Genomic DNA, 25,905 nt, shown 5'->3' on the forward strand with positions numbered 1-25,905 from the left:
TCGTGGGAGGATGAGAATAGGAAGATCATAGTTCAAGGCCAACCTGGACAGAGACATTTGAGAAAGCCTATGTCAAAAACAGAAAACAGAGCTAGAGTCATGACTCAAGTGGTAGAGCTGACCAGCCTAGCACAAGTGAGGCCTTAGTTCAAACCTCAGTATTGACAAAAGAGTGGGGTGAGGGAAAAGAATAGGTTCATCCATTAATTAAAAAGGCTGGGGATGATGTTAGGACAGGACAGTAGGAAAGTGTTGGGTCATAGAACTTTTTTACAAGTATGTCTGGGAATTAGGGTTCAGGTAAGTTGCCTACCTTACCTGGTTGATGATCAATTCATTTGCCCTGCACAATAGAACAAAAGAACAGAGAACCTGACATTGGAAAAGATATCTAGTATTCCAGTACTCGGGAAAGTGCAAAGCAAAATATAATTGAATGGCAAACGTGGCTATATGACCTTCTAATCTCAGCTCCTTGATACATTAGGCAGGAGATCAGCTGAGCTTCAACTGATCAGCTTGGGAAATATAGCCAGACCCCATTTCAAATGAACAACAACAACAATAATAATAATAGTTAATAATAAAATACTCTGGGGACAAATTAAGTACATATATATCAATACATTCCTGGAAGGAATGCCCTTATCTGTTGGAAAGAGACCTGACAATGTCTATGAATTACTTTTAAAGATAAAACTATCATGATGAGTAAAACAACCTATTTCCTGAAATCAAAGTACAAGTATATAATGAGACAAAATAAATATACAAACGGTATCAAGAGGCAGGATAGTTGTTGGGACTGAAAAGAGATAAGAAATAGTGATATGCTGAGAACATAATATAAAATTGCAATAAGTTTCAAGAATTTTTCTTTTTTGTATATATTTGTATTGTAGAAATACTGTACAGAGGAATTACAGTTACATGAGTAAGATAATGAGTACATTTACCTCTTCCTTTGTTTTTCCCCTACCATCCCTTTCCTTACCTCCTCCTGAAATGCTCCCTCCCCGCTCCCAGAAGTTATAAAGTTCATTTTCAACATACTGTCTTGTACATCTCATTGTTACAAGGGGCCAACCTGTATCCTTATTTTGTTTTTTCCTTTCCCCTCCCTGAATTAGATCAATGTATATACAAGATTCAGGGCACCAGAATCAAATACAGTGAAAATAAGGGTAATACCATGGGGAAAGAACATACAAAAGAAACAAAAAGAATCACATGGTACATTAGAAATACATTTAAAAACAACAGCAAGAAAGATACAACGATTTGTGTCTCTATCTTGGGGTTCATTTCACTTAGCATCATCTTATATGGTCATATGTACATAGCTTTTGAGCATTTCTGCTTGTCCTAGACATATACTAGTTATTGCAAATAAGGGAAACCATAACACCTATGTTTCTTTGGGCCTGGTTTACTTCACTTAATAGAGTTTTTCCAGGTCTATCAAATTTGCTAACAAATGGGGCAATGTCATTCTTTCTGATGGCGGCGAAGATCTCCAATATATGTGTATATGTACCACATTTTCTTGACTCAGTTATCTACTGAGGGACATCTGGGTTGGTTCCATATCTTAGCTATGGTGAATAATGCTGTTATAAACAGAGTTGTGTTGGTAGCTTTGGTATGGCCTTGTTTGTGGTCATTTGGGTAAATGCCCAGAAGAGAGATTGCTGAGGGAGCTCTATGTGTAGTCTTTTGAGGAACCTCCATACTGCTTTCCAAATTGGTTGGACAAGTTTACACTCCCACCAACAATGCAGTAGGGTTCCCTTTTGGCCACAACCCCTCCAGCATCTGTTGTTATTAGATTTCTTGATGTAGCCATTCTAACTGAGGTGAGGTGGAATCTCAATGTTCTTTTGATTTGCATTTCTTTTATAGCCAGAGAAGTTGAGCATTTCTTCATGTGTCTATTGGCCATTCTTATTTCCTCTTCAGAGAAGTCTCTAAGTCTTTAGCCCACTTATTAATCAGGTGGTTGTTTCTTTGAGGATTTGTTGTTGGAGGAGTTAATTTTTTGAGTTCTAAGCATATTTTCAATGTGAGCCCCTTGTCTGTTGTATGGTTAGTGAGGGTCTTCTCCCAATCTGTGAGCTTTCTCTTATTGCCCAGCCATTCATGCATTTCTTATGTATTACTTTGAAAAGTCTCAGGATATACCTCAATAATGGAGTGCTTACCATCCAGGTGCAAGTTGTTGGGTTTGTTCTCCAGTGCATGAAAATATGTATATGATGTTAGAAGAGTGGTTTTGAAAAGAAATTGACAGCATCTAGAACTTAACAGGCATTCCCTGTCACATTTCTTGTTTCATTGCCTAAGTACTTCCTTTAAAATTATTCAGTGTTTTGATGTATTGCCTCAAACTAGAGTAATACTTTACCAAACATAGCCCATCCATAGCCTTTAGATATAGATACACTATTGCAGGCCCTGAAATAAAGGAAAATGGGAAGAAATAAAGCAACTATCTTTCTCTACTCAAGGTGACAAAGAATTGTTAGAGGTAGATGGTATGTATTGCAGAACTCAGGCTACAAAGACAACTCCTTTCAGAAAAATTGTAACGGTATTTCCAGGTTTTCCCCCTCTACACATTTGAGTTAATGCATTCTAGAAAGAGTGAGCTACAAACCTAGGAGTCATCGGCAAACTCCATCCCTTCCTTCCAGTTCCACAAGAACCCTAAGAAGGTGGACAGGTGTGCAGTAGAGTGGCAGCCTTGTCACATCATCATGCTCTGCTTGTCCAGTTGTTGATCCAGCCAGAGGTTGCAACCCAACAAGGAATAAAGGACAACTTCATTCCAACTTGTCTTCAAATTCCCAACTTCACTTATAACCTGGTATTAAAAGGGAATTAACTTTGGAATAAAATCCTTCATGGATGGTTTTAACTATATTATTTGCACATTATTTTTTCTTTTTCCTTAATTTTTGTTTCTGCATAGGGATGATAGTAGCTATATGGAGTTTTTGTGAAGATGAAGTGGGCAAATACATGAAAGCTCACTGCCCACAACCTGCTCAGGAAATACTGACTGTCAGTAGTTTGGGTTTTCCATTGGTCCTAGGGTTTGAACTCAGGGTGAGCTGGGCACTGTCCCTGAACTTTTCTGGCCCATGGTTAGTGCTTCACAACTGTATTCCCAGCTTTTTGGTAGTTTACTGAAGAGACTCATGGACTTTCTTGCCTGGACTGACTTCACACCAGAATCCTCAGTTCTTAGCCTCTTGAGTAGCTAGAATTAAAGGCGTGAGCCACTAATCTATGTATTTCCTGCAGTCTGCCCCTGCACCCTCTTTTAATTTTCCTCTCACTGTCTAGCTCATTTACTGTCTTTCATTCCTGGCCCTTTGGCTTCTCTAAATGACATTTCTGTGGAGAAATTGGGATTCTTTGCTGTGCTTTTTATGTATAGCCACCAGAGGGCGATATAATAAGATGCAGTGCTATTCACCTAACCACGCTAGACATGGGAAGTAGCCCCTACTAGGTACCTGTGTGAAATCAGCCATTCAAAAATGAAGAGATCTTAGCCAACTCCTCCACAGCTTCTTATTTTAAAAACTGGAATGCTGGACATTTAAACACATTCAAGCAAGTAGGAAACTGACATGTCCAATTTGTATGACTACTTGATTATATATATATATATATATATATATATATACATACATATAATATTTTTATGTATTAAGCAAGTAATAATGTTTTCCAAATCACTAGTTAAAAATGTTCATTTTCTCCTTGTGACTTATTTCTTTAAAAACTACATAAAAGCAAGTGAGTCTCCTTTCAATTTATTGTGAATAATATAGATCAAAATAAACTCAGATACTAATTAAAACTACATACTCCCTAAATTTGAAATATCTCAAGTATATTCTAAATATTGATTTACCTTCCATCAGTTGAAATTTGTCTATACTTCGATGTCTGACCTATTTCAAACATTCAAACAATGCCTTAACTTTAAACAACTACACATTCTAAAATAATTACAAGTTATACAAAGAAGCATTCATGCTTACATATCAGTGACCAAAAACGATAGAACAGTAAATATTTTATATGGTTCAAAATATAGATTACAAATATAAACAAATTCATTAAAAGTCTATGTGTGCTGGGCACTGGTGGCCCACGCCTTTAATCCTTGCCACTCAGAATGCTGAGATCTGAGGATTGCAGTTCAAAGCCAGCCCAGGCAGAAAAGTCTGTGAGACCCTTATGTTCAATAAAACACCAGAAAACCAGAAGTGTTGCTGTGGCTCAAGTGGTAGAGTGATAGCCTTGACCTGAAGAGCTGAGGTACAGTTGCCAGGCCCAGAGTTCAAGCCCCACAACCAACACAAAAAAATAAAAAAAGAAGTCTATGTGACAGAACACTTTATATTTATTCAGCTCCCTTTTACACAGATTCCATCTGCCAGCAAAATGTTGTAAGTTTCCTCTTCCTTTTTGTTGTGTGTACTGTTGCCTCATTCTAACAGTGTTGCTGTGATCCCCTTGGGGACAGTTCCCCACTCCACTGTACTGCTGTAGGTTGTGACAGTGCTGTGTGTGTGTCACCTGCTCAAGGGACAATGGAGCTGCCAAGCCAACACCCTGGGTGCCAGTGGCAGTCTACTCTCCTGTTCAAGTTACACCTGGAGAAAAGACATGTAAAACATTGTATAATTTTCCTATAAATCACCTTTCTTCTAATCCTGGGTTTTGAACTTAGGCTTTAAGTGCTATTTCGAATTGTTTTTGACCAAGACTAGTGCTCCACTTCTAGCTTTTGGGTGGTTACTGGGAGATAAGAGTCTCACAGACATTCCTGTCCAGGCTAGCTTCACACTGTGATTATCTGATCTCAGCCTCTTGAGTAGCTAGAATTAGAAGCTGAGCCACTGGTGCCTGGCAAAAGTGTGTGTGTGTGTGTGTGTGTGTGTGTGTGTGTGTGCATGTGTGGATTGTGTATATGCATGCGTGTACATGCATGTGTCTGTGCATGTGTGTGTGTGCACGCACACACACCCCTATTCTGGTTCTTGAAGTCAAGGCCCTTTCCTTTCACTTGGACTTTTTACCCAAAACTGTCACTTTACCACTTAAGCCATATTTCCACTTCCAGCTTTTGCTGGTAAAATAAAAATGAGAATCTTTTCTGTTTGTCTGCCTGTGCTGTTTTTGTTCAGAGATCCTGAGGTCTCAGCCTTCTGAGTAGCTAGTATTACATTGTGAGTCCCTATTACCCAGCATTAACCTAACACTTTATATTTATGGGACAACCCAAATTCTGAATTTAACTGAGACTAATGGTTATGTAGGCATACTGTGAGGTACAGAAACATGGGAAGGAGAGTTTTCTGTTGCAGTTGTTCATATTTGTTTCAGAAAAAAGACCTGCAACTCTAATGTGTGTTGTGCTATGCCAAGAGAAGAGAAAGCTTGAGAACCTAATTATAGAGAATGGGAGACTGAATGAGCTAAAGAAATAGAGTGTCATTGAGATGACTAAAATGGTCTTAAGAATTCATCTGAAGTTGATGTTCATGAAGGTAAAATGGATATTATTCCTTGCTGAGTGGGTTTTCCAGCAAAACTAAACTACCTTTGTGCAGGGGGAAATCATAGGTGATGAGAATCAGTGATTGGTCAGTACAGTTGGGAGCAATACGACAATGTCAAAATGTTCATTAAGATTATCAGCCTGGTATGGTTGTACACAACTGTCATGCCAATATTTCAGAGGTTGAGGCAGGGAAGTTCATGAACTTGGGACCAGCCTGGTCTATGTAGTGAAACTCTGTCTTAGCAAGCAGGCAACACACACACACACACACACACACACAGAGAGAAAGAAAGAGACTTGGGTACTGACAAACCACAATTTTCCATCTCATTATAAAGAAAACTTCAATGGACACAGGTTTCAGAGTTCCCTGGGAAATGGAAATTCCCCTGAGAAGGTAAAGGAGAAGAGGAAGGACGCTTGCAGACAGCATGAAGTCCTAGGTCTCCAGGACCCCTGCTTTCCATCCTCTCATGGCTAAGGCCACGACTCAGGTTACCATAGTTCTGTTTCCTCTCAAGTCCCATTCTTCTTCTTACATTAACCTTCTTTGTGAAGATTTAGGGACACATTGAAATTGTTAAGGAACTGGGACCGTGATTTAGCTCTTTGGACCAACCCTCTTCCATGCAGCTTCCAGCTTCACGAAATGGTAGAAACCATAGGCAAGACAGGAGAGGCATCGTACCGTCTAGCATTTTAGAAATGAAAAAGTACAAAAAAAGAAAGGTTATCTTTGATATGTGACTCTTTTTTATCTGCTAATCCTTCATTTATCAGTCAATTATTCTGCCAATTATTGCACAAGTTTATATTGAGTAAATATTATTCATCAGACACTGATCTTTCTCACCCCAAAGACTTTGTATTCAGGGGGGGCGAGGGCCTCGGGAAGGGGGCTGGCGGTCCGTGGCAGTGATGGTTGGGCGCTGGTCGTCGGCCGAGCTCTCCGGGAGACCGTGCTCGTGCTCCTGGAACCGCCCGCTGGGCTTGAGCGGGGCGCAGGGCTTGGGCTTGGCGGTCTCAGGCCGGGAGCTGGCGCTGGCGGCTGGGGAGGTGAGCGCCTGCGGTGGCAGGGGCCAGGGTGGGCGGGGAGGGGGGTGGGAGGCGGCGGGGCCGGGGAGCGCGCCGCCATGGACCACAAGATGGATGTTCACCAAGGAGCTGGACCAGTGGGTCGAGCAGCTGAACGAGTGTAAACAGCTGAACGAGAACCAAGTGCGGACGCTGTGCGGGAGGGCTAAGGAAATTTTAGCACAAGAATCAAATGTGCAAGAAGTTCGTTGTCCTGTTACTGTCTGTGGAGATGTGCATGGCCAATTCCATGACCTTATAGAACTCTTTAGAATCGGTGGAAAATCGCCAGACACAAACTACCTATTCATGGGTGATTATGTAGACAGAGGTTATTACTCTGTGGAGACTGTGACTCTTCTTGTAGCATTAAAGGTTCGATATCCTGAATGCATTACAATATTGAGAGGAAATCATGAAAGCCGACAAATTACCCAAGTTTATGGCTTTTACGATGAATGTCTACGGAAGTATGGAAATGCCAATGTTTGGAAATACTTTACAGATCTATTTGATTATCTTCCACTTACAGCTTTAGTAGATGGACAAATATTCTGCCTCCATGGTGGCCTCTCTCCATCCATAGATACACTGGAGCATATAAGAGCTCTGGATCATTTACAAGAAGTTCCACATGAGGGCCCAATGTGTGATCTGTTATGGTCAGATCCAGATGATCGTGGTGGATGGGGTATTTCACCACGTGGTGCTGGCTATACATTTGGACAAGACATTTCTGAAACGTTTAACCATGCCAACGGTCTCACACTGGTTTCTCATGCTCATCAGCTTGTAATGGAGGGATACAATTGGTGCCATGATCGGAATGTGGTTACTATTTTTAGTGCACCCAATTACTGTTACCGTTGTGGGAACCAGGCTGCTATCATGGAACTAGATGACACTTTAAAATATTCCTTTCTTCAGTTTGACCCAGCGCCTTGTCGTGGAGAGCCTCACGTTACCATGCGCACCCCAGACTACTTCCTGTAAATTCCTTCTGAGAAAACCTTTCTTTGTATGTGGAAGTATACCTGGCTTTCAGTGAGTGAGTGAGTGAATGAGTCAGTGAGTGTGTGTGTGTGTGTGTGTGTGTGTGTGTGTGTGTGTGTGTGTGTGTGAGAGAGAGAGAGAGAGAGAGAGAGAGAGAGAGTGTTTAATACCAAACAAAAAGACAACAATAATCTTTGTGTTTCTGTAACAAATTGTGATCTGTCTTGGCATTAAACCACATCATGAACCAAAATGTGCCATACTAAAGATGAGCATTTAGCACAATTTGAGACTGAAATTTAGTACACTACATTGTAGATGGGTCAGTCAACAGTTTGCCTGCTGTATTTGTAGTAACTATTTTTCTCTGGACTGTTCACACAGAAAAGGTAATAAACTTCTTAATCTCCTTTTGCGCTTATTTGTAAATTTTAGTTATAGTGTTTAACTGGCATGGATTAATAGAGTTGGAGTTTTATTTTTAAGCAGAAATGACAAGCTGACTTCCACTTAATCCATTAACCTTATTTTGTTGAAATGTATAATTAACTAAAGAAGAGATTCTTCTTGAAAGTATGTTGTCATAACATGAAAAAGATTTCCCTCCATTTAAACTAAATTACTGTTTTATGTTGATGTACATATTTCTGTATATTTGCCATGACAGTGCTTGCATCCTATTTGATGAACTGAGCAAATAAACTTGCCATTTAAACAAAACAAAACAAAAAAAAGACTTTGTATTCAGACTTTATGCTTCCCTTTTCAACAACATAACCCAAACCAATCATTTCCTGAGGGATACTGATGAGATTTCATTTATATAATTCAGTCCAATATGTGCATCATTGGGACTAACTGTAACTATATGCCAAGCTCTCTCCTTAGGACTTTATAAAAATAGATACATGTTTGTGCTTGTAACCTGCTATGAAGTAAGTACTACTGTGATCTCCATTAATAATATGAACAAATCAATCCAGGTGCCATTGGTTCATGCTTGTAATCCTAGCTACTCAGGAGCCTGACATGTGATGATCATGTGTCAAAGCCAGTCCAGGCAGGAAAATCCTTGACACTATACTTAACTACCAAAAAAAAAGCCAGAAATGTACTTGTGGTTCACTTGATAGAGCACCTTCCTTGAGAAAAAAAAGTTCCAGACACAGCACCCAGACCCTCAACAGAGGTCCAAGGACTGATACTAAAAAACTTTTTAAAAATAAATCTGGCCATGGTCACTTTTATATGTATTCCTAGCTACTCAGGATCCAAGGCTAGCTCCAGGCAAAAAACACAAGACCCTTACTATTTGGAAGAGCAACCTGTACTTTAATACTAATTGCTTTATTGTTTACAATGACCAAGGCATGGAATCAGTATATCTACTAATATATGTGTGGATAAAGAAAATTATACACACATATGTATATTCATATATATAGATATGTACATGATACACATAAATCACTAAAACCATCTATGTTTGTTTATATTTGCATTATTATATATCATGTAACATGTACAGAATACCTATATCAAATATATCACCTTCTATGCATGTATAAATATATACACACCCACAGAGAGGAATCATTTTCTGTGATAAATCCCAAGGAAATCCTGCCATTGGCAACAGCATTTCTGAACCTGGAAGACATTCTACTAGGTGAAATAAGTCAGATGCTGAGACAGATATGAATACGTCCATTTACACATGGGAAATAAAACAGTTGTGCTCTGGAAGTACACACACACACACACACACACACACACACACACACACACACACTAAGAATGCTCAAACTTCACTGCAGTCATTTTATCCTCCCTCAGACTACCTCACCACCTCACCTCCTCTTCACTGATAATGTACCCATATCTCCTGCCTCTTGCCTCCGCCATTGATTCAAATCATGTATATTTTACATTTTCCTCTTTCCTCTTTTTCATCTTTTAGGGCTTAAGTTCAATGCTGACTCCTTAAAGATTCCTTCTTTGTAACTACATCATGGCTCATAGACAAGTAAGAAATACTAAATATGAAATTTCCAGGTAGATAATTCAAGTTATATTCAGCATTTGAAAGCAAACATGTATTATTCTGTGTAATACAAAGATAGTGATACAGTTAAAACCGACCCAAAATCTCAATTGTAAAGAACTAAAATATCATTAATGAAAATGCAGTTTTGATTCTGACTTCAGTATTCTTTCTTTATTTTTTTAATTGTCAGGATTTTGTGTAGAGAGGTTTCAGTTACATAAGTAAGCTAATGAATACATCTCTTGTCAACTTTGTTTCATTTCTTTCTTTTTTTATTGTGATAATACCGTACAGAGGGGTTACAATTACATGGGCAAGATAAAGAGTACATTTCTTATCAAGCATAGTTGCCTCCTCTTTGTATTTCCTTCCCATCCCTTCCCATACTCCCTCCCTCCCCGCATCTGATCCTTCCCCTTCCTCTCCGCCAAAGTTGTAAAGTTCGTTTTTCTATATAACGACTTGTTGCTTCATTTCTTCATACAGTTCATGTAGAACTTTATGTGAAGATGTTGACTCTTTTCGTTTGCTTTTTTTTTTTTTTTGGCTTGTCCTGGAGATTGAAATCTAGGCATGGGTGCTGTCCCTGAGTTTCTTTTGCTCAAGGGCAGCACTGTACCTCTTGAGCCATAGCACCACTTCGGTCTTTTTGGGGTAGTTTATTGGAGATAAGAGTTTCATGGAGTTTTCTGCTCAAGCTGGCTTCAAACCACGATCCTCAGCTCTCAGCCTCCTGAATAGCTGGAATTAGAGGCATGAGCTAGATGTTGACTTTTAACATGTCTCCATATTGTAAATTTTTGGGTTCATTTGTTTTTCCATTCATTTGTTTACTCATTTCTTTAACTTCAACTCATGTCATTTCTCTGCTCCGTACAGGGGAACTGAGGCAGAATGAGGCCCCCTAGGCTCCTCTGTAGAATTTATATCGAACCTTCTCTTCTCCTGGCCATTAAAAGTAAGAATACACAAATATGCTTTGAGGTGTTTTCTGATGGGTTTTATGAATATATATTAATTAGATATAAACAGGAAGAACTTTTTATGTGTATGCTGGTCATGGGGAAGAACTCAGGGCCTGGGCACTGTCCCTTAGGTTTTGTGTTCAAGGCAAACACTCTAACACTGGAGCCATAACTCCACTGCTCAATTGGTGGTGGCTAATTGGTAATAAAAGTCTTAGGAACTCTCCTGATGATACTTGCTTCAAACTGTAATCCTCAGATTTCATTCTGGTGAGTAGCTAGGGTTACAGTAGTTAGTCTATGGCACCCAGCCCAGCAAGAACTTTTATCAGTGTATGTGGTGCTTGGAAGGGAATTGTAGCTCATGCCTTGCACAGCCTGTGCTAGTGCTCTAACACTGGACTCCATAGCCAACCCAGGAACATTCTTAATATTAAGGAATAGTAATATGCTTTGTGGTCACTTGCTTTCTAGGAGAGATAGACAAAGAACATAGACCACAGCGGACAGCCTACAGCACACATGGCTATGTTGATGCCCTTCCAGTTTCTACATGAGTCCTTTCCTCTTAGACATAAAGTTGGACAAGAGAATATTTATTTCTCTTCTATGAATTCTTTTTTATATGCATTGTGAGGGTTTGGACTAGTGGTTTTGCACTGTGTAGTGGAGCACTTTACTACTTGAGCCAAGTCCCCAGTCCTTTAGCTAACTTTATCTTTTTTTTTTCCCCGCCGTGGGCCTGAACTCTGAGCCTGGGTGCTGTCCCTCAGCTCTTTAGCTCAAGGCTAGCGCTCTTCCACTTGAGCCACAGTGCCACTTTCTGGCTTTTTTCTTTTTGATTATGTGGTGCTGAGAAATCGAACCCAGGGCCTCATGCATGCAAGGCAAGCGCTCTACCACTGAGCCACCTTCGCAGCCCCTAATGTTATCTTTTTTTATTTAATAACATTTATTCAATTATTACGTATTTATCAAGTATCTGACATAGACCAGGCAAACAGAACAGAAACAGGAATTACTTTTCACTCTTTCAGCAATGGCTGCATCTTCATTATGAAAAAAAATCAGTCTACTGAGTTAGCCTCCATCCATTGTTTGGTTAATCTTTACATATAGTTTTTAAGTGTGCTTTCTTATATTGCATAATGTTGTAGACTGTTAACTAGTCCAAAACGTGTCTGAAAGATCAGAGGACTTACCATTAGTTTAATTTCTGTTTGACAAAGCAGCACCCAGTGAAGTAAAGCTCTTCCTTTTGGTGGCATGGAACAGTATGGTACTTGACTGCCAGACGTCCATTTTTAGAAAAAGCCAAAGCACTGGGATGTAGTATACCACATAGTGTACTAACCTGCAAACTTCTCAGGATGCAGTTTTCCTTGCATCCTGAACACAAAGCATCAGTTACAAGGAGCTTGTAAGTAACTACTGAAGATAAAAATGGAAGCATAGCCAATGATGAATATGTCTTCAAAGTATCATAATTGACTTTCAAGCAGCTTCTGAAGACCACGTTTGCTGATATTCCAGAGTTGCTAGCTGTTGTTCCAAGCAGGATGTTCCATTTATATTTAAGGCCTTTTCTTTTCTAAGTGATTCAATTTTTTTCTATGATATCCATGACTATTTGTCTTCTAAGTTTTGCATCTCTTAGGGAAGGAGTTGGATGATCAGGTGGGTATACTGCTATCTTGGTGTCCTCGGGCCCGGTGTCTCTCACCGGAACCATACCTCCTAACATTATCTTTTTGAGATAGAATCTCCCTAACTTTTCCTGGACTGGCCTCAAACCACAATTTCTCTGTCTCAGTTTCCTGAGTCAGTGGGATTATATGCATGCATCATTCATCCTGCAAAGCAGTCTTCTTTTATGAATCCCAAATAAATGCAACATGGATAGATAAATTACTCTCAAAATGTATACATTCTATAGCATCTATATCCTTATATATATAATACTTGTATACTTCAAAGCAACCTTCTTATAAGTTTATCACACAAAAAAGCAAATAAAAATATAACAGTCTAGCCAGGTGCCAGTGGCTCACACCTAATTCTAGTTACTAAGGAAACTGATTTCTGAAGATCAAGATTTGAAGCCATCCCAGGCAGGAAACTGTGAGATGCTTATGTCCAATTAATCACAGAGAAAGATGGAAGTAGCACTGTGGCTCAAGTGATAAAATGCTAGCCTTGAGCAAAAGGAGCTCAGGGACAGCCCCCAGGACCAGAGTTCAGCCCCACGACCAGCCAAAAAAATAAAAACTAAAACTAAAAATTAAATATCTCTTCTGTCACACAACATAATTTCAAGGTAAGAATTCGTCTAGAGAATTGGAATATGGTTGGTTGAAAGGCAAAATGTGAGAGGAAGACAAATTAACGTAATTCCATTCCACTAAATGTACTACTAATTAGTACTTTACTAGCTGACTTTTCACATATTTTAAATGTTGAACTAGGCCAGGTGCTGGTGGCTCATGCCTGTAATCCTAGCTACTCAGGAGGCTGAGATCTGAGGATCACAGTTCAAAACCAGCTCAGGCAGGAAAGTCCATAGCCTCTTATCTCCAATAAACCATTCAGAAAACTGAAGTGGCACTGTGGCTCAAGAGGTAGAGTACTCACATTAAGCTGAAGAGCTGAGGGACAGCACCAGGCCCAGAGTTCAAGGCGCATGACTGACAAAAAAAAATATTGAACAACAGATGCTGGAGGGGATGTGGACAGAAGGGAACCTTACTACATTGTTGGTGGGAGTGTAAACTTGTTCAACCACTTTGGAAAGCAGTATGGAGGTTCCTCAAAAGACTTCACATAGAACTCCCCTATGACCCAGCAATCCCACTTTTGGGCATTTACCCAAATGATCACAAACAAGACCACACTAAAGCTACCAGCACAACTATGTTTACTGAAGCATTATTTACCATAGCTAAGATATGGAACCAACCCAGATGCCCCTCAGTAGATGAATGGATCAAGAAAATGTGGTATATATACACAATGAAATTCTATGCCTCCATCAGAAAGAATGACATTGCCCCATTTGTTAGGAAATGGAAAAACTTGGAAAAAATTATATTAAGTGAAGTAAGCCAGGCCCAAAGAAACATAGGTCCCATGGTTTCCCTTATTTGCAGTATCTAGTATATGTATGAGCCAAGCAGAAAAGGTCAGATAATGTGATGTTAGGAAAATGAACACTTAGATATGTATTTTAATGTTTATTTCTTTCATGCATTTGTTTCTAACACATTTATAATATTATCTCTTTGTTGCTTTGTATGTCCCTCCCCCACAGTATAACCCCTGCTTTCACTATATTTGATGTCAGTATAACTTGAGGAGCAGATGGGGAAAAATAAGTCGTTTAAGGATACAGGTGGACCTGTTGCAACAATGAGAAGTACAAGTTGTCATGTCGAAAATGAGCTTTACAACATTGGTGGGGGGGGGGGGAAGATTGGGGGGGGGTGGAGAGGAAGGCTGGGAAGGGATGTGAAGGGTAAACAAAGGAGGAAGCTGTAATTGCTTGATAAGAAATGTACGCATTATCCTGCCCATGTAATTGTAACCCCTCTGCACAGTGTGTTCACAAAAAAAAAAAAAAAGAAAGAAAGAAAGAAAAGAAAATAATAAAAAAAAAATATTGAAGTACCTCAGTTCTGTTAGCATTTTGAGAAGTTTATGCAGAAATTGAATCAGGGACAGCAAAGTATGTGAGAATATTCAGATCTGTGTAAAACACCAAGTGAAATTGGAGACTGAGACAGATTCAGAAAAAAACTTGGAGTTACATGATTTTACCGCCTGAGTGTGCTTAGAGGTGACAGGATTCAGTTCTCATGAAGCAGGAGACCAAAGGCAGCTTTTCCAAGCAAGTGATCTTCCCATTGTCCCTGCTCCCTTCACTGCCACCTGCACGACAGACAGGTGTCATGACAGATGTACCATTTTGTGTCAGAAATCACAAAGATGATTACAGTTTAAAAGACAGAAATTTTACTTGTTTGCTTTCTGAGTTACATTTTCCTCTGATAGACCACAATCTGAAATGTTGTTTGTATGGGAAGAAGGAAAACATTTCTGTGTTCAGAGAATGAAAAAGATAATGTTTTTCTACTCCCAAAGGAAACAAAATACATTTTTACTTACTAATATTTGGCAAAACAGTAAATATAGCTCTGAGAAAGTGACAGTATTGAGGGAGGGGGAAGGAAGAAGGCTGGTACTCAGGTTGGAATTCAGAGGTTTGTGCTATTGTTGGTTTTTTTGAGTTTTTGTTTTTTTTGTTTTATTGTTTTATTTTTGGTAATGGCTGGCTCTACCATTTGAGCCAGTTCAGCTTTTTTGGTGGTTAATTGGAAAAACTGTCTCTCAGACTTTTTGCCTGGCCTGGCTTTGAACTTCAATTGTCTAGGTCTCTGTCGCATAAACACCTGAATTATAGGTGACTGACTGAAGCGTTATCATGTATCCTGTCTCTTTGTTTTGTACTTTGTTGTAACTTTGAGTCTTTTGTCTACCTGAACTCTTACTATTGTAGTCTACTTTGCTCTCATTCAGGACAGTGCAGGGTGGGTGGGTCATAAGACCGGACTGAAGGCCACACAACCTGTGACAGGAGACTGATGATTTAGTGGTGGCTCAGGCCATGTAGAGACCTGAACAATCTTCCTTTGCTAGCTCCTGCTCACTTTAAAATGCCTGTGGTTTAAAGTTAAGGATGAAGTGGCTAGATCGCCTGCTCACAAGCAAGAAATCCTGGCTCACACATAACGTTACCTGCCAAAAAGTACTCTGAATTGAAACCTATCCATTTTTCATGCATTCTGATGATGGTCTCTAACTTGCAAGCTTTTCATAACAAGTAAGAACCACATTGTTGGGAAAGCACCACACACTATTCATTCCCTGAGAAGACTGTGGTCTCTGTTTTGTTCTACCTTTAGTTTCTCCACGCTACCTTGGAGTTTATCTGCTTCTGCTACCTGTGGAATATTTATTTCATCTCTTTCCTACTTTTGGGGGTGGGGGGCTGTGGGGCTTGAATTCAAGGCCTGGGCATTGTCCCTGAGTTCTTTTGCTCAAGTCTTGCTACCACTTGATCCACAGCATCACTTCCAGCCTTTTCTGAATTGTTTATTGAAGATAAGAGTCCATGGACTTTTCTTCCTGGTCTGGCTTTGTGAATCATGAACTTCAGATATCTCAGCCTTCTGAGTAGCCTGGATTACAGATCTGAGCCAGCAGCCCCAGGCTAGGGATATATTATATATAATTATTCCTCTGATATCAAGGAGATATCAAATATCTACCCAAAGCCCTGCGTTGGTGGCTCACGCCTGTAATCAGAGCTACTCAGGAGGCTGAGATCTGAGGATCTCTGTTCAAAGCCACACCAGGCAGAAAAGTCCATGAGACTCTTCTCTACACTAAGCCACCAGAAAACTGGAAGTAGCACTGTGGCTCAAGCTGTAGAGCACTCGCCTTGAGCTAAAGAGCACAAACTAGGACACTACCCAGACCCAGAGTTCAAGCCCCACAATCGACAAAGAAAAAATTACCCACTTTTCTTTGTATTGAAGTAGGAATATCATGTTTTTAAAGTTTTTTATAGCATAGGTGATACACAGAGTGGTTATAGTTACATAAATTAGGAATTAAGTACATTTCTTTTGGAATAGTGTCACCCCTCCTTTATTTTCTCCCATATTTTCCCTTACTTCCCTCTCCCCAGAAGTCATACAGTTCAAACAGTGTCTAGTGAGTAACACTGCTGAATTAGCTTACTCATTGTCATACTGTTTCTGTGCTTTCCCTTCCCCTCCTCACATCAGATAAAACTGCATACACAATAAAGATACAGAAATTGAAAACAGCGACAAAAGGGAAAAAATAGGAAGTGCAAACATTAGAATAAAAACCCTCTTGTTAATGGAGGGGGTAACAATGTTCAAGAGGAAGTGTACTCATTACCTCACTCATGTAACTGTAACCCTCTGTATAGTATCTTTACAATAAAAAAAAAAAAAACCCTCTTGTTCCATTCCTTGGAATTCTTTTCAATAAGCATCATTTTATATGATCACATGCACATAGCTATTGAGCCTTTGTGATGAGGTCTGAATACCTTTGTTTGTTTGTTTGTTTATGCACATCCTGTGGATTGAAGTCAGGCCTTGGGTGCTACCCCTGAACTTTCTTTGCTCAAGACTAGTACTCTACCACTTGAGCCACAACTCTAATTCTGTCTTTTAGTGGTTAAGTGGACATAGAGCCTCATGGACATTCCTACCTCATCTTGCTTCCAAACATGATCCTCAGATCTCAGCCTCCTGAGTAGTTTAAATTATAGGCAAGAGTCACTGGCTCTGGGCCTGAGTTTCCTTCTTATACTGAAGCCTAGTGTATATTACGTAGCATGTTTGTATATCACAAGGGCTCCTAATTTGATTTTCTCCCCTACAGATAAGTCACTTCAGTTCTTTGTTTTGTTACTTGAAGTGACAAGCAATCAATCTTAAGAAATCCATTACCTGATCCTGTTTACTCCCAGTAGGCCTGAATTGATCAAAATCCTTTCTTAGGGTTTTTGTTAATATAAAGTAGCCAAGGTTTTATTAGAAAAATGATTTTTATGCAAGAAAACATTAACCACATGGAGCTTCTGAGAGCATTAGAACTCTCATAGTTGGCTGCATAGAATTTTAGAAAAAAAATGTTAGTAGTATCATCATACCTACAGATTCATTCTTTGCAAGTTGGGTTGAACTCCTCCAGCCGTCCAAGAAAACTTGTCCATGAACTCTTCTCACAGTAGCATGCTCTTCCAGCCCATTTCACTCAAGGTGATGGAAATCTTTCATTCCACTTAATAGAGCCATCAGCCTGCCGAGTGGGCCACAACCTGGAGTCCCAGGAGTGATGAGAGGTTAGATGGGCAGCAAAGAGCCAGGGAGAGAGGGGCCGGACCTGAAAGAGCATCTTAGGACACGTGCAGAGATGGCCTGTGGGACTTGTCCTCTGAGAGCAGCCTGCCTCCAGGGAGGGGAATGCAGTCAGGGCAGCAACACCGAGTTTTCTGCACACAAACGGATTCTGTTCCCTCTTTACTACTCATGCCTAAGTAGCTTTTAGAAGATTTGGGAACTACTAAGGAAAAAGTTGATAGAGTGTGTGAAACATGAAATCTCCTAATTGTTTTGTACCCTTGACATTTTTTTCAATTAGAATGTGTTTAGTCACAAGTAATGGAGAATTCATAGCTATTTCTACGTGTGGAGCTGTTAGGGGTGTTGATTTTGCTTTGGATTACAGGCATGAACCACTGTCCCCCGACTTGCCAGGAGAGTTTTATGTTTCCTATTTCTCTTTGTTGCTGCACTGTTGTCTCATTTGAACAGTGTTGCTGTGATCCTCTTGGGGACGGTGCTCACTCCACTGCAGACACTTACAGAGACAATGCAGCTGCCAGGCCAATGCCTCTAACATCCCACCAGTTTGCACAGTTTCACTTTATTCTGATGTTCAACTTACCCCTTGAGAAAAGACATATAATTTTGCCCATAAAATATTATTTAAGTTGATATAACTGACCTGGTGTGTGGGTGTGTGTGTGTGTACGTGGGCGCACACGTGTACGTGGGCGCATGCACGCTCAAGGATGGTTAGTTTCTTGGAGATCAGAGTCTCACAGGCTTTCTTGCCATGGCTGGCTTTGAACTACAATCCTTAGATCTCAGCCTCCTGATTAGCTAGGATTACATGCATGAGTTACCAGGTATTGGATAATCTTAGGAGTTTTGATGCATGAAAGCTTGCTAGTATTTAAATTTAGAGTTGTAAATGAGTATTTTCTTGTCTTTTTTCTGATTAATTTTAGAGATTCCAGGGCTTGAACTGAGGGGATTGAACTAACTTCGATTGCTTGCTTGGCAAGAAGTCTATTAATTTTAGAGATTCCAGGGGTTGAACTCAGGGGATTGAACTAACTTCGATTGCTTGCTTGGCAAGAATTCTATCAATGGACATATACTCCCAGCTTCACTTTTTACTCCTTCACTGGAGGTGGAGTCTCTCTGACTTCTGATTGCCTGGGTTCAAATCTCGGTCTTGCAGATATCTTCTGTTAGCAAACCATGCAGTGTCCCACTGATTTCCAGGAGGCCATCTTAAAAGCCACAAGAAGGCATCAAAGGATTAGAAAAAGGATGGGGTGAACTCCAGAGAGGCGATTATGGATATGAACTTACAGGGCAAGATGAACTTGGCCAATCCAATTAGCCCTAGGGGAGAGATTTCTAAGACAGAAATATTTGGAACCAAGTTGTAAAATGAGGAGAGGGACTCTACAGGGATGCACTGCGCCTGTTGTCCTTCCTTAGTCTCCACCTGAGTCCTGGGATGCCACCTCCTGAGCTCTTGTCATGAATGTCTATAACACAGGACCTCTCAGGATCATCTGGGACTAGAAATGTGGGATGGAGGTCATGGTCATGTAAAGTTACAAGTAGAGCTGTGCAGGTTCCCAGCTAGAGCTGGTCCCTAACTGTCCCCCATGTGGGCGGGGCTACATAGGGGGGACAGCAGGTGCAGCTGTTATTGGACCTTGGCTGTTCTGCCTGGATGAGAAGATTCTGGCCACACCTCCAATTTTTTCATGTTTCTCTGACCAATAGGATATGAGTTGAGGCCACGCCCACATTCCATGCTGCCTAGTAGCACTGGGATCCCCTCTATTGGCTCACACCACTACAGGAGTTGAAGGAGGTAGAGGTGGTGAGTGGTGAGTGTGCAAATTGAGCTGATTTTGAAGAAATAGTTGGAGGGAGATATTCGAGTTACTGGTGATAGAACAGAGTTGAGTTTAGGCAGCCTGGGAATGTGGCCCCCCCACCTTCGCCGTCCCAGAGCTGGGATGTCTGAGAAAAAAAGAGAAAAAAAAGTAGCTGCAGGAAGGAAACTACTGCAACAATACCAGCAGAGGAATGGTCCTGCTAGACCTGCAGAATCCAAGAAGGGGAAAATGAAAGAGGGAGGTAACCCCAAGACAAACACCGCTGGGGACTGTCCTTTACTCAAGGGTGCGGCCCAAGACCACGCAGACCCTGAGCCTCCCCCTCCCCTGGGCACTGTCACAGCTGCCAGGGTCCAGAGCGTCACAGGTCCCAATAACACCAAGGACCTAGAGAGACACAACCAACACCTGGTGCTTGCCCTGGACTCCAGCACAATACAAAAGCAGCAGCTCTGCATTGAGATCCAAGAGCTGCAGGATCAACAGGGAAAAGACAAGGAGAAGATGGCCTGTGTGCACGAAGCCCTGAAAGCAGAGCTGGAGCAGCACAAGCTGTCGATACAGATGCTGATTAGAGAAAAATCAGACTTACAATCTGCCCTGGCCCACAAGCAGCAAGAGGCCGATAAAAGAGCACTGGAGCAGGAGGGTCTTACCAGCTGCCTGCAGGCTGCACAGCAGCGAGTAACAGAACTGGAAACAACATTGTCTGCAGTCAACACCACGCAGAATGAAACTGAGAACAACAATGTAGAGCTCATGAAAGCCCTGAATCGCGTGAAGCTGCAGCTCCAGGAAAAGGCCAGAAGTATTGAAGACCTGGAGGATGAGAACACCGAGCTGCAGGAGAGGCTGGAAGTGCTCCTGACACAGAAGGCCGACATGAAAATGGAAATCCACAAGTTCCAAGAGGAACTAGTGGAGCGGGCAGAGTTGGAAAGCCAACTCAACAACATGAAGGAGTTGGTGGCAAAATTAAAGGAGGAGAGAGACACCTTTGCGGAGGACCTGAGGCTGGAGAGCTCCAGGGGGAAGGAGAAAGTCCAGCAGCTGCTAGAGCAGGTGAGCCAGCTGAGAGAGGAGAAGGAGCAAGGGGTGAGGCAGGTGTTGGAGTTGGAGAGCAAGCTGGTGGAGCTGAGAGAGCAGCTGTCAGAGCTGCGGCCCCCAGAGCCGCCTGCAGGGCCAGCTCAGGCTGAGCAGCAGCTGCAGGCCCACACCCTGCAGTTGCAGAAGGAGCTCAAGACCCTGGAGGAGCAACTTCACCTCCAGGTGGAGGAGAACCAGAGCCTCAGTCTCCAGAACCTGGAGCAGCAGCAGCGGCTGTGGATACTGGAAAAGAAGGCTGAGGAATGGGCACAGCATGCCGAGGACCGGCGCAAGATCCTGGAGACCATGGAGAAGGAACAGGAGACCTTGAAACGCACGCTGGTGCACAACCGCCAGCTGAAAGAAGAGCTGGCCCAGCTGCAGGATGCCTTGCAGAGGCTGAGCGCTGAGAAGGGGGAGCTCGCCAGCATCCTGCACACAGAGCAGCAGGAGAAGACAACCCTGCAGGCGAAGCTGGATGAGCTGGAGGAGGAATTCAAAGAAGGAAAAGACGTGGCAGAGTTCAAGCGCCAAGCAGCTGAGGATCTGCAGGAGCTGCATGACAAGTACCTGGCCCAGGTGCAGGAGCTGAGCACCACCTGCAAACAGCACAAGGCCACCAGCCAGCAGCTGATGTCAGAGAAGGAGGCCCTGCAGCAGCACCTGCTGAATCAGAGCCATCTGATGGAGCAGCTGAAGCAGGAGCAGGTGCAGAGCAAGTTGCTGGCCCAGATGGAAAGGGAGAAGTTACAGGACACTCTGAAGTGTCTGGAAGCAACAAGACAGGAGAAGGCGCAGCTGCGGGCCCAGCTGAGCGCCCTGGCTTTCCCCAGGGAAGATGAAGGCCTGAGCCAAGACGAAGACAAGGGTGAGGAGGCGACTCCCCATGATGTGACTGTTCCAGACGACGTAGACAACCCGCAGAGCATGTGGGATTTTTACATGGACGCACTGTCCATCGCAGAAGGCAGGAAGGCGAGGATGAGCCGGCAGCTGCAGGAGCAGCAGGCCCGCTGCGGGTGCCTGAGTCAGCTGGCAGCCCAGTGCCAGAGAAAGCTGGAGAGCCAGGCCGCCTTCCCCCAGCGCTGCATCCACAGGCTGTTCGGCAAGAGGAAGCAGGACACACAGGCGCCCAAGAAGCAGCTGCACATCTGCTTCCCCGAAGACCTGGCCAGCAAGGGACACCCCCAGAGTCACGTGGAGACCTCCACCATCGCTGCAGCCAGCTGACCCAACACCTGACCACCATGGAAGAGACCATCGTGCTGTACAAGGAACAGCTTGAAGTCCTGGAGAAGCTGTGTCAGGAGAAAGAGCAGTGTGTGAGCCAGCTGTCCCAGGAGAAGAGGAGGAAGAGGAAGGAGCTGAAGGACCTGTTGCTGCGCCTTACAGGGGAGAGCACAGAGTGCCAGGACATGATGCTGGCAGCCGCCCAGGCCCCTGCTGCCGAGGCCCCCTCAGACCTCTCAGTCCCCCTGAGGATGGAGGTCAGGGAGGAGCGGCAAGGCTGTGAAGATGTGCATCTTCAAGAAAGCTTGAAGCCTGTCCCTGAAGAGGCTGGGGCGCCTGGGCTCCTGGAGAGCCCCACTGCAGAGCCTCCTGTGTCGCTGCTGCCTGCCATCCAGCCCCAGCAAGAGCCCACAGACGGGGGCGAAGAGTCCTGCCTCCCTTTCTTCTATAAGCCACAAGCAGATGATGTATTTGAAATCATCACCATCTAATGACATGGCCTTCTATTGTCTAAAATGTATTTATAGCATGATGATGGGTAGCACTGTCTAAGGCCTTACTTTAATGAGTGGCATTTGGGGAAGAGTATCCATATCCCAGACAGAGCAAAGGCTGCTGGGAGTGGTCTAAATTTGAAGAACATCTAACAGTCCACTTGTTGTCAGGGAGGGGGCCCAGATATGGGTCACCATTAAGAGAAAAATAAAATGAAGTTGGGAGTGATGGTAGGGTTTATAGTTCATGTTTTATTAGTGACATTTTATGAAGTGCTTCTTTATTCATATGCTCACTGCATTATTTTCTGATATCTTAAAGAAGTACTTTTCATAATTGATTTATGGAAAAGGTTTATGTTATTCTTGAATTATTTCATTTTTTAACATTATATGTTGATGCAGTCATGCATTTTTTCAAAATGAACTCTGTCCAGGCAACAGGGAATGTTCTTTTTTGTATCGTAACATGCTGCAATGAGAATATTGCAGTGAAAACATAGTAATGAGTGTGAAAAAGAAGAAAATTATAATGTTGAAAGTTTGCAAAAAAAACCTCACCATGAATAGAACAAATGAAGATGTGCTACAATTGAAAATCAGCAAAGACAGTGCAAAAATGGCATACAAAAAATAAGAATACATAAATATAGAATATCTACAGTATGTCAATAGCCTTAGTAATATTTCAGTGATGTGCTGACGTGATGTTGGATATTATTCATTGAATAAAATTATTAAAATTCAATTTCTTGGTTCTTTTTAAAATTTGCTGATTGTAGCTATTAGAAACTTAAAAATTACTCTGGGGACCTGAGAGGTCTAATACAGCCTCAGCAGCAGGGGCCTGGCTATAATCCTAGCAAGCCAGGAGGCTGTGGTCTTATTATTGTTCAAAGCCCACTTTAGCAGCAAAGTCCTTGAGACTCTTCCTAAACTACCAAAAAGCCAGAAGTAGAGTTAGGATACAAGTGATAGAGTGCTAGCCTTGAGCAAAAATGCTTAGGGACAGAGCCCAGGCCCTGAGTTCAAGCCCCAGGAGAGGTACAAAAAAAAAAAGGACAGGAAGGAAGGAGAGAAGGAGGGAAGGAAGGAAGGAGGGAAGGGGGAAGGAAGGAAGGAGGGAAGGAAGAAGGAAGGAAGGATGAAGGAAGAAAGGAAGGAAGAAAGAAAGGGAGGAAGAGAGGGAAGGGAGGGAAGGAAAGGGGGAGGGAGGGAAGGAAGGAAAGAAAAAAAAAGAAAGGAAAGAAAGAAAAGAAGGAAGCGGGGCTGGGAAGGTGGCTTACTGGTAGAGCGCTTGTCTTGCAAGCCTGAGGCCCTGGGTTCAATTCCTCAGCACTACATAAGCAAAAAGAAAAAAGCCAGAAGTGGCGCTGTGGCTCAAGTGGTAGAGTGCTAGCCTTGAGCTCAAGAGCTCAGGGACAGCGCCCAGGCCCAGAGTTTAGGCCCCACAACCAGACCCAAAAAAAAGAAAAAAAAGAAAAGAAAGAAAAAAATGAAGAAGAGAAAAGGAGGGAGGAAAAAAATATAAAAAAAGAAAAAATTAAAAATTATATATGGGGCCAGGCGCTGGTGGCTCACGCCTGTAATCATAGTTACTCAAGAGGCTGAAATCTGAGGATCACGGTTCAAAGCCAGCCCAGTCCGGAAAGTTCGTGAGACATTTATCTCCAATAAACCACTAGAAAACCAGAAGTGGCACTGGCTCAAATGGTAGAGCACTAGCCTTGAGCTGAAGAGCTCAGGGACAGTGCCCAGGCCCCATGTTCAAGCCCCACAACTGACATAAATAAATTTAAATAAATAAATAAATTTAAATAAATAAATAACGGGTTGGGTCAGGTCACCCATGGCTCATGCCTTTAGCTACTCAAGAGTCGGAGATCTAAGGATCACAGTTTGAAACTAACTCCAGCAGAAAAGTCAGTGAGATTCTTATCTCCAATAAACTACTCAGAAAAAGTTGAAGTGGCACTGTGGCTCAAGTGGTAGAGCGATAGCCTTGAGCACAAAGAGACCCCAGGACCTGCAAACTTAAAATAAAAACACAAAACATATGGAACTTCTTGTTTGCAGTTCACCACTGGCCTAGATTGTGGGAACATGACACAAAACTAGTGCTACCGAAAGGAAAACAAGTACAAGCTTCCTCTGATATGATCGTCACCCCAGTCCTCATACCGCAGAAAAGATGTGATCAGAATTGCCTACATGCATTGTGGTTGTCTACTTCAGCACTTGCCAGGATTATTCTCCTGTGAATAAGCCAGTCTCTCTTCTCTCCTGTAGGTAGAGTTAGTTCTTTCTTTGAATCTGTACTGGAATTGTAGCCCATGGTAATCAGAATGAAGTGGTGGAAATATTGCTCTTTTATTTTTCCCCAAACTCTTTTTATTAGCATACATTAGCCACACAAGGAAGGGGGTATTTCATTGTGAGATTTCCATATGTGTTCCTATGATGGTGGGAACACGCATGTACTCCCTTCCTACTACAATTTGCAAAGGTTACATTCTTCTATCTTCATTCATGCTGACAATCTACTTCAACCTTTAAGACCAAACCCCTCTCAGGAGTACCTCTACACAGAATCTGTTTTCTCAACTCCACCCCTACTCTTAACAGCTTCCAGGATAGTCCTTTATAAAATTTTCACATGCACTTGCAATGTATTTCAAAAATTTGCACCCTCTATTATCTTCTCTTTGTCCTCAGTAGGCCCTTAGTTAGTCTCAGTTATCTCTATATGCAATTATGTATACAGGTGTGTGTATATGTACATATATATATTTGTCCATGATTATGAATGTATTTTAGGTCTAGTTTCCACTTTTGAACAAAAACAATATTGTTTGTTTTTTGTTTGTTTGTGTGTGTGTGTGTGTGTGTGTGTGTGTCCCAGTGTTGGGCTTGAATCAGAGCCTGGGAGCTCTTTCTTAGCTTTTTCTATTTAAGGTTTATCCATTCTACCACTTGAGCCACCTTTCCCCAGCGCTGCATCCACAGGCTGTTCGGCAAGAAGAAGCAGGACACACAGTCGCCCAAGAAGCAGCTGCACATCTGCCTCTCTAAAGACCTGGCTGGCAAGGGGCACCCCCAGAGTCACGTGGATGACCTTCACCATCGCTGCAGCCAGCTGACCCAACACCTGACCACCATGGAAGAGACCATCGTGCTGTACAAGGAACAGCTAGAAGTCCTGGAGAAGCTGTGTCAGGAGAAAGAGCAGTGTGTGAGCCAGCTGTCCCAGGAGAAGAGGAGGAAGAGGAAGGAGCTGAAGGAGCTGTTACTGCGCCTTGCAGGAGAGAGCACAGAGTGCCAGGACATGATGCTGGCAGCCGCCCAGGCCCCTGCTTCCGAGGCCCCCTCAGACCTCTCAGTCCCCCTGAAGACAGAGGTCAGGCAGGAGCAGCAAGGCTGTGAAGATGTGCATCTTCAAGAAAACTTGAAGCCTGTCCCTGGAGAGGCTGGGGCGCCTGGGCCCCTGGAGAGCCCCATTGCAGAGCCTCCTGTGCCGCTGCTGCCTGCCATCCAGCCCCAGCAAGAGCCCACAGACGGGGGCGAAGAGTCCTGCCTCCCTTTCTTCTATAAGCCACAAGCAGATGATGTATTTGAAATCATCACCA

At 42.5% G+C, this 25,905-nt stretch overlaps 1 protein-coding gene across 1 annotated transcript; it reads left to right on the top strand.

Annotated features, from left to right (window-relative positions):
- The first annotated feature begins 6,733 nt into the window (after positions 1-6,733).
- On the top strand, positions 6,734-7,773 carry LOC122106295 (serine/threonine-protein phosphatase 2A catalytic subunit beta isoform-like). The gene has a single exon (XM_042677640.1). The coding sequence runs from the start codon at positions 6,734-6,736 to the stop codon at positions 7,649-7,651; it is 918 nt and encodes a 305-aa protein (XP_042533574.1). The 3' UTR covers positions 7,652-7,773.
- The last annotated feature ends 18,132 nt before the right edge of the window (positions 7,774-25,905 follow it).

The sequence above is a fragment of the Dipodomys spectabilis genome, unplaced genomic scaffold, assembly GCF_019054845.1.
Source record: "Dipodomys spectabilis isolate Male_0828 unplaced genomic scaffold, ASM1905484v1 ptg000039l, whole genome shotgun sequence".
NCBI classification, from domain to species: Eukaryota; Metazoa; Chordata; class Mammalia; order Rodentia; family Heteromyidae; genus Dipodomys; species Dipodomys spectabilis.

Coding starts and splice junctions, on each gene's coding strand:
- LOC122106295 (XM_042677640.1), top strand. CDS start 6,734: ATGTTCACCAAGGAGCTGGACCAGTGGGTCGAGCAGCTGAACGAGTGT.